Below are 14,233 nucleotides of genomic sequence, written 5' to 3'. Positions count from 1 at the left end.
ATATAGGGTACAAAACATGAAAATGGTATCTTTGGCATTTTTGTCAAAGAGGGAGAAGTTGTGTAGTTACCATCAACAGAAAGTGGGAGATATGATTGGGAAAGAGTATGTGCTCAAAAGAAAGAGTGGAAATTGTTATGAAGAAGACAGTTGATGTTGGAGGGAGCATCTAGAGATTGGATAGATAAGAATTCGAATGAAACTAAGAAAGAGAGAACACAAACACAAAGGGAGCCGACAATAGAAGTTTAGAGAAGCCATAATAAAGATTTTGGATTGCATGGTAATTACAGGTGTTGACATCATTGCCAAAGAGGGAGATTACTAGAACCCACAATTGGAACAATTATTATGTTGTCATTGATGTCAATCCTATTGGCATGACATTTATTAACAGTATAGAGTGCCATATCATTTGATTGATGAAGAGGATTTAAGAAGAGATAGTGAGGTAAGCTAGTCAAATTGTTGAGAAATAGAAATTAAGTATCATGGAATTACAATGGGCACTTGATAAGTTAGTCATTGATAATATAATGTGTTGTTTAATCATTACATGAAGTTAAGAAGACAAGTTAATTGATTTTTATCTTATCTTAGCTTATTTTAGCTTATTTATTATTTTTACATTAATTTATAATAAATCTATTGCATCGATTTTTAAATTGAAGTAGGAACATAATTTTTAATACTTGAAAATAATATATCCAAATGGTAGCCTTTCATTTCCACATCAACTATTCTCCACTCATAATCTTACTTTATTAATAAAATTACATTTAAATTAAATATTCAACAACTCTCATAATTAAACAAAATATTTACGAAATAGATATTCAATAACTCTCATTATAAAACGAAACATTTACAAAATATAAAAGACCAAAGACAATGACCTTGAAAGTCGTCCATATTCCATACGATGCAAGAGACAAACATTAAATGACTTACACAGTACACAAACAGTATCCTCCTCCTTTTATTTAGACTAAGAAATTACCCTACTAAAGCCACACTGCAAATTTATATATCAAATGGCTGTTTACGCCATGGACATATGCCATTTACCCATTCGTACTTATTTTAAAAGTATTACAACACAAAATTAAGATTACAAATGAGATGAGAGCACCAAATCAGGATCCCTGGAGCAGAGCCTGAGCTTGCGTTTCGTACTTGAATCCATCGGACAAGGAACTGTCTGCACACCACGCAAAGATGCCACTGAGCTTCCCAGACTCCTTCAGCGTCTCGCACGCCTCAAAGAAACCATTCGCAGGCGAAAGCCCTCTAGTTCCACCACTTGTAAAACTAGCCAACACTTTCCCACCGCTGTAACGAGACTCCTGAGCATCAAAATACTCGATGAACTGCGACACAGTTGTGCTCGAATCGTAAGAATAGAACTGGAAATTCACATAGTCGATCACATTACCGTATTGTTTCCACAGAGCACTGTAATGGGACTGCACCACTTCATCGTCAAACGGAGCGATTGACTCAAAAGAGATGACTTTGTTCTGCTTCAATTGTGTAATGAGCTGTCCAATACACTCGGCAAATGTATTGGGGTCTGAAAAGTCGAAATGCTCGTAGTCGATGTCGATTCCGTCGATATGGTATTCTTTCATTATTTCCGTGAGAGAAGAAACGGCGTTGCTAACCCAGGAAGTGACAGAGGATGGCTTGAATTGGGCGTAGGCGCTTCCCACAGTGTCACCGCCTAAACTGACCGCAACCCTAACATTCTCGTGTTGGGATTTTATGGCTTCAGATTCTCGCTATCCCAGAAGATGTTGAATTTCCCATCTGTGGGATCGCTTGATGCTGTGTAGTCGATGGCGAAGGCGAGAATGAAGTCGACTTGTGTGCCCGGATTGATTGGCATGTCTGTGAATTTCACGCCGTTGTATAGCGCGCCTATGTATTCCCTGAACACCTCCGCACCTGCACAGGAGTATTTGAATTCAATTCCATGTAAAAAGACCTTCGATATGACTAACCACTATTCATAACCCCCTTAAAAACTTTTATTATTCCATTGCGGAACATTAGGTTTCCTTACCCATTGATCCGGATGAGCTGAGCACTGAGTACAGTTTCGCCATTAGAGCAGCTTTTTGTATCAGAAACTGTGAGAGTGAAGTGGGGCAGTGGAACCCCCAATACCCATGTAATTTATTATCTATTTGAGTTGAGCTGTTCTTGTAATTCTTAGACAGTACTGTGTAGTTGAATGGTTCAAAGTAATTTTGAGTCAATGGTTGAAACAAAATTTGAGTCAATTGGTAAGATATAAAAGTTCTTATACAACCGCGCACCTTCTCAACATAAAACCGTGTTGACCGTGGTACAAGCATGTTCGAGACCAGAAACGTAAAGCAAAAGTTTCTTCAAATAGCCTACTTTAAAAGCGAGTTTTAACCACCAAATATATAAAGAAAAAAAGTTCTGAGTAGAGTAAATATGCTGTAGAGTAAATCTGCTGTACAAACGACTATCGGAAACGGTGTACATGGACTCCCCAAGTTTTCTGGAGCGCATCTGTACCTTACGAGTTCGACTTTAAGGATTCTTTTCCGCGTTGTTCTAAAGCTTTGATCGATGGTGTGGCTAAGCTCACTCATCATAACACATTTATGGAAAGTTATTCAAGTTACAAGATGATTGATTGATATTATTGTTAAGTGTAAAGTGTTCTTAATGAGGTCCTATAGTAATTAATTAAGAAGGTGTAATAACCAATTTAGGGAATTATTTTATGGATTTGGTATAAAGGAAGCACATTTTCCTTTGTTATGTATGGATGAACGAATGATTGCAAGAAGCATGAAGATTGGAATGCAAAGATAAGTAAAGCATAGAGAAGTTGGAGAGAACTTCATTGCCAAGGTTTTATTTAGTGATATGAGGTTTGATATTTGGATATGAGGTTCGTGACCTAGTCTACAAGGTCTGACAGTGATTGGTCTGGTTGATAGGATAGAGGAAAGAAGTTAAAGCATAGTACAAACAATTATTCTGCAAGGAATAGTTAAGAGATCAGTTGGATAGTGAGTTTAGTGATCTTGCCCCAGAAGTTGTTTAGATAGTGTCCTTCTATCTTCTCCAACTCTTAACAAGATTGGCACAACTCCTAATAGGGATTCAAAGTCTCCTAATAGGGACTCTTATGTACTGAATGTGTTTATAGACATGTAATAGGGTTCATCCTCTAACAAGGAATATATATCAGTATATCTTTGTGGGCATCATTCCCATCAGGGTTTTCCCTTTGATCAATGATTTCCCTAGTTAATGTATTTGGTATAATTATGTATGTACATCTTGGTATGGTTGTTGTTTACTTTGATTGAATGGTTAAGATTAATTAAGGTTGATAAATGTTTTAATTTGATAACTAATTCACCCCCACCCCAACCCCCCCAGTTATCTTGGTGGACTATTATTTCTAACATCATAGTCAATATTGATGGATAGGAAAAAGGTTTATAGAAAACTTGGAAATAATATAATGCCAAAAGGGCATACTTCCCAACAAATGGCTACAAGCCTAAACTTGATTTGGGCATTCAAACTATGCAATATAACACATTGAGAAACATTTGTAATGATACATGAGACATTTCCAAACCATACATGGTCGCCAAGCACATAAATACACATAAAACAAAGTTTTACCACCTTCCTCTAACAATGGTGATAGGAAACCATATAAACAGCACAATTTTTACAAAATGGTTTATATGACCTTTCAAATCACAAAATGATTTTTTCTAGAAACAAATAAAGTTGTTCAAAAAAGACTAATCTACCCACCCACAAATTTTTAGGTCCTTAGTCAACCATAAATAAATGTTACAAAGTATTCTTTAGATTGTCAATGAAAATGAGTCAAACTTGGAGAAAATAAAATTAGATTCTGATGTAGGAGCATCTTAGTTACTTTTGCAATCTTGAATCAGCCAAAAAGATTTAATTTTATTGTTCATGTCTTCTTTTTCAAGAATGGTTATTGGTGTTCATGTTCCATCTCACACAATTAACTCATTAATGTGGACCTATCATTCATCTCGATCCTAAGCTTGCAGAATCTAATTCCATTATTTGTCGGAGTTATATCCTTCTTTTTGTTTGAGGTGTGCTATTTTCTTGGTAGCTCGAGTAACATGCAAGTTTGGCTTCGACAAGGTTGTGTTTGATATCCTAGTGTTCTGTGCACTTGGGAACCTATTCTTGGATCACATATGGACCTATACTTTTCCCCAATAAAGTTTATTTGCTTGTTTGTAAGGTCATTGAATTCTCCTTTGGGGTAGGACCATTAATTTGTAATAAGTTTCCTAGCAGGCCAAGTTTTGGTCTTGCTAGCTATATAATTAGATATGTAGGATTAGAAAGTAAACAATGAAGTTAGATAGAAGGAAAATACAAATATTTATCTCTCTAAGCCCAAGACCATAAGCTAGTTAATTGCAATTGAATGTATATGGCTACAACCAAGTAGGCCTTATGCTTGGCATGTTGAACAAACACTGTCTCATCATTTCTACACCATTCTCTCTATAATTTCCCATGGTTTCTCCATTTGGTTGGATTTTGTGTGTAGCTCTTATAGAGGGTCGCTTGGAGGTGAACTTTATCCCCTCTTTCCTTAGATTAGATTCAATCCTCTTTCCATCTATATGACATCAATATCTAATGTTTGCATAAAAAGTATTAAAATTTACCAAAACATATAAGAATCATAATTTTATTAGTTTGAGATGCAACTAGGATGGTCACAAATTCTAGCATGAACCCAATATAAAAATGGCATACTTATGCTTTCTTTACTTTTTTAGGATGACAACACATCTAGGAATACCTTTTACATTTATTCAATGTTAAATCAAAATCATTTATAGTGTTTTTTACAAACATTCTACACACTACTATTATGATTGTAATAATCACTTCCATAGGGACATTCATATAAAGAGACACACCAGATCTTTTCTCAAAGTTATATAATGTATTTAAGATCCCCATTAAACCTCCTTGATAATCCTAAACCAATGCCTTCCAATTTTATCAACTACTCACATATGCAAACTGGAAATCTTCATAATTTTGATTAATGCATATGAAATATCAGTCTTCTTTCATCTCAAAAACCATTGTAAATGTACTCCTCATGCTCTTAGCATGTGGTATAGGTAAAAACATATAAAAATAAACTAACATTCAATATTTGGGAATTTTTCCCTTAGTTTAATGGAAGTTTTACATTTTACAGGCTCACAGGTTGCCCCTAGTAGAATTTTTAACCTGTCAACAAAAAATTAATATCTTAGTCAAAACTAAATGAAACAAGAGCTTCGAAGAGCTTCAGTCCAGCCTTTATAAGAAATGATAGAAAATAGGAAATAATAGAAAATAAATATTTTAAGGTGAAACATGTTTCAAGAATAAAACAAATATTAAATTTGGATAGAAGGTAGTATCATTGAAAGAAAGGGTTTTTCCTATATTATTAGATGTCACAAAAATGTTTATAATTTTTATTCAGTTTTATCTATTTCTATGTCCATACAAATTCAATCCTACCTTTATAAGAAATGATAGAAAATAAAGATTTTAAGGTGAAACATGTTTTAAGAATAAAACAAATATTAAATTTGGATAGAAGGTAGTATCATTGAAAGAAAGGGTTTTTCCTATATTATTAGATGCCACAACAATGTTCATAATTTTTATCTAGTTTTATCTATTTCTATGAGACAAACTCGCTCACAATAAGTAGCATGAATGTTGAAGGTACCATACTTTAAGCCTCATAGAAACAAAAAAATGACAAGAAATATCAAAGTGCTAGGGCATGAATTTATAAGGTCTAAAAGACTATTCAATGAAATATTATTAAAAACAAAGTATTATTTAGATTTTTTAAAAGAAAAAAAGAAGGGAAATTAAAAATAAAATAGCTAATAAATATTTTTATAAACTATTCAATATTCTAGAGTGAATTTTAGATTTTTAAATGGATTACTATTAGAAAAATTCATGTATTTAAGTTGGTGGAGAAGAAAACTAATATGATTATATTTAAAAATAATTTGATTCTTTTCAAAATTATATTTTTAACAAGTGATAAATAGTTGATTTTAAAGCTCAAAGAGATTCAACCTCCATAAATTATTTGAAATCAATAAAATAATATGTTAGACAAATGTTAAATGTTATTTTGAAAAATTAAAATTTTCAAAAATACAAAATAGTAAGTGTATAATTTTAAAGCAGAAAAAAATTACTATTACATGATTTAAATAAAAGTATTTCTCTAAACTAATCTTTTTTCACTAACCAAATATTATAAAATTCTAAAAAAATCTTAAAATTCAAAAATTAATTTCTAAAACATGATTAACAAAGAAATCCTCTCTTTCTTCACCACAACTATTAATGAGCTCTCAAGAATTATGTGTTTGATAGTGTAACTCTTTGAACTAAGGAGACAAATTTTAACCATCAACAACTGTCCCTATTCAAAAAAGAGTTGCACAGCAGCCAAGTTCCTATCTTTCGAAAAACAGTTTTTGATTCGCTCCATTAACTTTTGGAGAAATGAAGGAAAGGAAATGTAATGATTCAATTTCAAGCACTAAGTTTCAAAAGGCTCGTTGTTAATTTCATTGCAAGCCAAGCCATTCAGATTTGTTGATAAGAAGTAGAATCTTAGGATAAGAAGAATAATCATGACAAAATTATTGATTCAAACAACTATCAAACATCAAATTAATCTTTTTTTAAGCCTGACAAACATAGCCAGTGTGTGGAGAGCATGGTCTATTCATGTAATTAGCTTATAGACATAGAATTGCACTCGAGACATGAAAGCTATACTCAAAATGCTAGCACTAACAATAGAGCCCCATGATGTCTCTTTCCATGATATACAATGTCTTGGTCACAGTGTAAGACTAGATTGATCTTCTTACGCAAATAGATTATAGAGAAAGATTGTTGCGTAAGGGACATAATTGTGTGCCTATTGTTTAGATCATGTAGGCATATTTTTACATATGAAACATGGAAGTTATAATAAAGACACTAGTTCTTACTAAAATAGAGGCTTAAGAAGATGTGACTTGAGGCAAAGTCACATTGATGCCTTGGGATGTCCTAATTACAATGCTAATTAGGACACTAACTTAACTAAAGTTTTCAATGCTAAAAAAAACCTCCATTTTGAGTTTACAAAAAAAAAATCATTAATGCTAATGATATGAGCCCCAAGAACAAATATTTCAGAAATGACATAGTGGACACAAACTAAGCCCATGATGTAAGTTATTTCAGAAATTACCTACATTAAACATGAGCCAAACTTCACTACGCAACTCAACACTAAATTCTGGCAAGCTTTAGATACTAAGTTTGTCTCAAAATACTATTTATGATTTTAAGATCACAAAAGTGGAGGAATCAAACCTTACCTTTTAGTTCCACAAGAAACATATCAACCACCACTGAAGATTGGACATAATATGTATCAAAATGCAGAGCACCCAAATTCTGCAACAAATTGAGGAGAAAAGCATCTTTCCTAGGACAGTGTATCTATATTGAAACCTTATCTTGTTTGGTGAGAGAAACCTGCACATCTCAAGGTGTGTAACAATTTATATGGAATCCTTGAAGATCATAGAATTTCCTATTCTCCAGTCTTGAATATTTACAACGTGGCTTTGTGTCTGTTAAGGTCCAACTAAGTTCCCCATCTAAACATTGCATTTTGTTTATGTTTCCATCATGTCTTCCTACTCTATCATCTACGCACGACGGCTTTAGTGAATTCAAATTTTTGGTACCAATTTCTATTTCCATTTGCTAGAAGTTTTCAACTCCTCTATATGCTTCTTAAGTTGTTGTAGATATTCTATGGCATCTTCTAAGATTGATTCCTTATCCATTTGCATTCATATGTTTTGACATAATAACTACATGTAAAAGGCAATACAACAATTCTTGAATCTTTAGAGATAGGTTTTGACATGCTTAAGCAAATGGATTTTCAAATCCTTGATGCACAAGTACATTCTAGAAATCTAGTAAAAGGTATAAGGTGTTCAACCTTTGTGTATCTTGGTTATGAATTCATATCCATGTGAAAGAGTTATTTCACTTTAAAAAAGAAAACTAGCAAAACTTTTGAATTCAGATGGGTAAAAAAACTCCAAAACTATAAATTCTAAACAAAATGCCCTCCAAAGCCTACAACACTAAGACTTGTTGATGAGTTCAAAAACAAAATATGGTTTTAAATTTTTAAGTACAGTTTCTCTAGTGAAAAATTTGTAATGCAAGTAAACTATCTTTTTTCAAGAAGGTTTGAACTTTCAAATGCTAAAATTTAATTTATAGTCATATTTCTTTCAAACATAACAAAAGCTCTACCAATGAAGAATACAAAGGGAACTAGAAATCAGAGAGTGAAAAACTTCTCATTTTATTTTTCTCTTCACTTCTACTCAACAAGTACATGACTAATTCCTAGATCATCCTACAAATTTTGTGACTGAAAACGTTGCTATCAATGTCATCTTTCATGATAACAAGGAGAATTTTGTCTTTGTATATATTATGAAAATAACGGATTCCAAGCAGGACCTTTTCTAGTAGACTCTGGAGGGCAATCACTGCTTTTCCATTTGGTAAACTACCCTAACGAACAAGTTGTGGGTGCCCAGTTTTAGTTGGTTTTGGATTAATTGCCCCCAAATTTTTCATTTCATTGGTTTGTTGCTCCAGTATAGTGGAAAATGTCAAAGAATAGTGAGTGTCATCCAATGACCAAGGTGCTAATTCTAGGATGGCATCAACAAAGCCACTTGAACTTTGATACAATCCTAGAAGGGCATGCATCTCAGGCTCTAAATAATTGCATAGATAAGGGTCAACAATGGACTAAGATATACACTCACTTGAAATATTAGATGCTTGTAGTTTGTGATTCATCTCCTCCTGCATCTAAGCCCAACTTTCAAGTGAGGTTGGATCTACATTCACATGCTTACCATTTTACTACTTGTATAGAATCTGTAAGGAATCATTCCTACCTGCCAAAGAAAATTTAGAACCAACAATTTAAGAATAGTTTTCAAGATGTGTTATCTTTTCTATCAAATGTTTGCAAATGGAGTAACAAATCTTCAAAATTTGGGAAAAATTGTCCACATACGACCATTTGCACCAAAATATAAACCCTGCGATCAAAACAGTTTGGGTATTGCTTATTTCATAATCTATACAACAAAATCTTATGTTGAATTTAAACCTAGGAACTAGATTGTGATACCTGAATTGATGTCATTTGCAACAAAATTCCATGCATGAAGCACTCAATCACTCTCTATGGCATATAGCCTTGCTTGTGTTCTCCACAAAACCAAGATATTTGTATTTGCCTCACCCAAAACAAATTTGATATGTTCATTTTTTGAAAATATGGTTGGGCTTTCTCAATAACCATGTATTGCTCTCTTTCCCCTTTTTTTCTCAACCTTCACCATGTTTAAAGTAGTATGTAAAGTGTCAAAGTTTAAATAAGGCATGTGGACCCCTAACATATTGTCATCTTGTGCTTGGAAAGAGTGATTTCAAAATATAATTGCATTTTTAACAATCGGCCCTCCGCTTTGATAATAATATTTTGTTTGTTATCATTATACAGAAATACATTTGTAAGCCTTCTACAAGACCAATCCGAAGAGTAGAAATTTTTTTCTTAATATAAGTTTTAGTTAAAAAACTAGTAACCCAATCATAAAGTATAATGGAAAAATAAGATATAGATTCAATCTATGAGCATTTTAATTGGCCCAGTAAAAAAGAATGAAAATACAGTTCAACCACCTATTGAAAATAATATTACCTCATCAACACCTGTGTTGAAATTTATCCATATGGCACGATTGTATTACATGTGTGGCATGCAATTAGTACCTACATTCTTATTTATTTTTATTAGATACAACAACTCCTAGCTACCAGAATGCCTTTGTATGTACTTGACCTCACTAATAATCTGAAATTAGATATCACTTATTGCAACTTCTCATGCCTCGTATTGTGCACAGAGAAATTGAAAATCTATACTACTATTCCTTTGGCCAATGGAGGTCTACCAACGCTTACAAATTAGAGGGGAATGTTAAAGGTCAGACATTTTTTGGTTGTAAACATTCTATAATAGCTGGGTAAAAATAGATCAAACAATGCTATTGGTTGTTAGGAGAATGTTTAATCACCATTTAAGAAAATGCTTTTGTCATGTGAAGAATTAATAAGATACCAGACAATTTTAGTAACTGGAGCAATTTTAGTAGTATTAATAACTACAATATCATGTAATATAGGAACAAAGTTGAAGGCTATTGGAAAGAGTCTATGGATAATGTATCTCTGCAATTAAAAATAATAAAACCAAATAATTAAAAATCCTCAAAAAATAATTTATGTCTGTTGTAGTTAGTATCATACCATTGTTGATGGAAAGCAATGTCAAAGGTTATTGTTTGTACTTTTAAGCACTATGCAATTAGAATCTATGCATTAGGATGAAGATTCTTCTTGTGAATGTGTAAGCAAAGTTAAAGTTTCAAGAAACTATAATAAAAAGTTCAGTATACAATCATATGATATAATTGAATGTCTTGCACAATTGTAGGTTCTATGGTTGACTATAGAGTACTAAAAGATTTAATATTGCAGACATTCAATGTTGTTTTTCTCTTTGAATAAAGAAATAAGTTACTTCAATGTCAAGACAAACTCATTAAAAAACCTTAATGTTTTTTGGATGCTTAAATGTCCTGCGTTTCAAATCAAAACCTAAATAAAATTCATACTTACAACATTCGATTTGCAACTCAGTTAAATAAAAATTACAACAAATAAATTATGAGAATTAGTCGCCTAATGATCATCTTCCCCAATTCGCCCTCTTCCAAAAATTTACTAAAATAGTCCCCATCTCTATTCAATCAATTTACCATCAAATTTATGTCAAAGTCATGAACTAGAAAACCCTAGCCATTGTGGAAATATTTGTCTAGCATGCACAATGCCACAAGAAAATCTGGAAGACACATGCTACAACCTTTTTCTATGCTAATTTTTAGAGCAAGAAATGTAAAATACTACCAGGAAAATGGATGGGTACCAATGACCAAAAAGATATTAAATATTAAAAGCTCATCTTAATAAAAAATATTCTAACAACCTTAGGATAATAATATTATTTTTCTAATTTCACGCATTCCAAAACAACAACTAATACAAATTGAACAATTGAAAACTATAGTCTCTGCCTATTTATAGGTGGGAATAATAACTTAAAGACAACACAAAAATGAAGTATATTCAAATTATGATCAACTTAAGTAGTACAAACCCATGAACATATTTATAATAGGAAAGAATTCATTTTTCTTTCTAAATTTAGACATCAAGTTTAACTATTTTATTTGATTATATTTATTAGTCAATGAATAAAACCACTATCAAAATCACACTAAAACCAGATAAACAAATATTTTTTCAAAAATTATAACATTTCTAGATAATTCAATACTCAGATGAATTAAAAAATAAAAATTAAAAACTTAGATTTCTTATATCATTTTCTAATCTCCATCCAAAATGTACTAAAGACAAAACATAGTCAAACTTCTTTTTTTCCAAATTCACGTAGTGATTTTTTGTCCAATTTTTTTGTTGTTTTCGACTACAAACTATGCAGATCATGAGAATCAAATGAGAATAATCCATGATGTTTTTAATTTTTTGAAATTTGGTCAAATGTACATTTTAGATGGGGGATAGCCGCATCCACCAACAACTAACCAAATGCCAATCAAAAAGTTAAAAAAAACAAGAGAACAATAGGACATCACAACTTATTTCTCACAAGTTAAACATATAATCTCAATAAAACATTATATTAATATAAAATTATTTTTTTGATTATATTGAAAGCGAGCTTACTCTTAGTGCTCTAGTGCTCCTCGAACCTTTCCTCATTCTGTAAGGCGCACCACATATATTAAATCATTGTTTATTTATTTATTTACATAGTGGAGAGACTATTCTTCCATTATTTAGATTCCGAACTCATCCTTGCTTTATGGTCGCACAACATTGATTCAAGTGCTTGTCGACATCACAAGCACAGGTCATTTCCCCATGCGTTATTTCAGAAGTAGTAAACATAAAATAAGGTTGAGAAATACGATGCGCCGCCCAGATCAAATCAGGATCCCTGGAGGAGAGCCTGAGCTTGTTTTTCGTACTTGAATCCACCGGACTTTGAGCTGTCTGCACAAAACACAAAGATTCCATGGAGCGTCCCCGAATTCTTCAACATCTTGCAGGCGTCAAAGAAACCCTTGGCAGGAGACAATCCTCCACTACCCTCAATTGTCTCCGTTGTAAAACTGGTCAACACTTTCCCACCACTGTAACGAGATTCCTGAGCATTGAAATATTTGATAAACTGCGAGACAGATGTGCTCGAACCGTAAGCATAGAATTGAAAATTCACATAGTCGATCACTTTGCTGTACTTGTTCCACAGAGCACTGTAATGAGACTGCACTTTCTCATCGTCAAACGGAGCGATGGAGGCGAAGGAGATGACCTTGTTTTGCTTCAATTGTGTAATGAGCTGCCCAATACAGGAAGCAAATGTATTGGGATCTGGAAAGTCGAAATGCTCGTAGTCGATGTCGATACCATTAAGATGATATTCTTTGATTATCCCTGTGAGAGAAGAAACGGCGTTGTTTACCCATGATGACACAGAAGATGGCTTGAATTGGACGTGAACAGTTCCAACCTTGTCACCGCCTAAGCTGAGAGCCACTCTGACGTTCTTGTGTTGGGATTTTATGGCTTGCACGGCGCTTGGGCTCAGATTATATTTATCCCAAAAAATGTTGAATTTTCCGTTTGTGGGTGAACTTCCCGACCTGGTGTAGTCGATGGCGAAGGCTAGAATGAAGTCGACCTGCGTGGCAGGATTGATTGGCATGTCGGAAAATTTGACATTTTTGAACTCGGCCCCAATGTATTCTCTGAATACCTCTGCACCTGCATAGAAGAACACAAATTCAATAGATATATCTTCCTTCTGACTAAATAATAAACAATTCATAACCCTAATTAAAAACATTATTCTTTCATTGCAGAACATGATTAGCTTTTCTCACCCATGGATCCGAATAAACCCAGCATAAAAAACGGCATGAGCAGAAGGGCTGAAGCAAGATTAGCCATTTGAACAAGTTATCTCTTCAATTCAATTCTTTCTTGTTAATGCAAACACCAGAGCCAATGTAATTTATATATTATCTGTTTCGATGCGTCTTCTTATTGAAGGAGGTGGATAGAGTGGATCAAAGACAAACACGAATACAACTATAAACATTCAAATCAATAAGCAAAACACAAAGACATCAAGCTGTACTACAATACTTCATCTCATTAACATAACTAAAATCTATTACAAATCCTTAGAATGCTACAGTATTCTATCCACTAATGATCCACAATGAGAAATCCAAAATGGGTTCTACTGATCACAGGCCCAATCCATTATATTTATACACAAATGCATATTTAATGCTGTAGGACGGTGAGGCTGGTGTGTTGGCCTGTGCTTGGACGGCTGAAGACTGCCAATGACAACTGCTTGCCTGCTGCTTTTGGCTGTTTGTCTGTGATTGTGGACAGTGGGTAGGTGGGAGAAATTACTCCGCCAACACTCAACTCAGTGCTAGCCATGTCAATCCACATCTACTTTTGAACATCTCGTGAATTGCTAATTCGAAGGCACTATAAGGGAAAAAGTTGCCTAACGTGCTTTGAATTTATTGTCCAGAAAGTTGCAAGGTACGGTGTTCGTGAACTCCAAGCTCTGTGGAGTGAATCTATACCTCACAATATTGGAAATTTGGACCACTCGCTTTACCAGATAGGTGATAAGCTCAAATCTTTTATTCAAGTGCACAAGTTTTGTGGAAATCTTGACTTGAATTGTTCTTAAGACGTTCTTCTAGAGCTTTGATGGAGTGTTATCCTTGTTTGACCAATTAATTTTCTCACGTTTTTACATTGACGGCTTGCTACATGTTTTGGACATAAGTCATGCACGGCTTTATCGCATTAAGGAATGGCACGGGCTATCCTC

The 14,233-nt window shown here is 33.4% G+C and overlaps 1 protein-coding gene and 2 pseudogenes across 2 annotated transcripts; all 3 read right to left on the bottom strand.

The window, feature by feature from the left end:
• Positions 1-877: 877 nt before the first annotated feature.
• On the bottom strand, positions 878-2,145 carry LOC149577567 (chitinase 2-like; annotated as a pseudogene). The gene is made up of 2 exons (XR_016353360.1): positions 2,066-2,145; positions 878-1,947 (listed from the first exon to the last, which is right to left on the bottom strand). The product of XR_016353360.1 is annotated as a chitinase 2-like (transcript).
• A 180-nt stretch (positions 2,146-2,325) lies between these two features.
• On the bottom strand, positions 2,326-9,229 carry LOC149577566 (basic helix-loop-helix protein A-like; annotated as a pseudogene).
• Positions 9,230-11,965: 2,736 nt separating this feature from the next.
• LOC149577565 (chitinase 2-like) lies at positions 11,966-13,826 on the bottom strand. Its single transcript, XM_089789720.1, has 2 exons — positions 13,254-13,826; positions 11,966-13,134 (listed from the first exon to the last, which is right to left on the bottom strand). Exons 1-2 carry the CDS (start codon positions 13,318-13,320, stop codon positions 12,296-12,298), a joined length of 906 nt encoding a protein of 301 aa, XP_089645846.1. The 5' UTR covers positions 13,321-13,826; the 3' UTR covers positions 11,966-12,295.
• Between the last annotated feature and the right edge of the window lie 407 nt (positions 13,827-14,233).

This window comes from Cupressus sempervirens, chromosome 1, assembly GCF_028749045.1.
Source record: "Cupressus sempervirens isolate cs-2001-9-10 chromosome 1, ASM2874904v1, whole genome shotgun sequence".
Taxonomy (NCBI): Eukaryota; Viridiplantae; Streptophyta; class Pinopsida; order Cupressales; family Cupressaceae; genus Cupressus; species Cupressus sempervirens.
Note: the sequence above shows the minus strand (reverse complement) of the source record. Positions and strands in the feature narration are given on the sequence as shown.

Bases quoted from the DNA above. Each gene is read 5' to 3' on its own strand.
- LOC149577565 (XM_089789720.1), bottom strand. From the start codon at position 13,320: ATGGCTAATCTTGCTTCAGCCCTTCTGCTCATGCCGTTTTTTATGCTG. The intron at 13,135-13,253 runs GTGAGAAAAGCT...TCTTCTATGCAG, and splicing joins GGGTTTATTCGGATCCATGG to GTGCAGAGGTATTCAGAGAA.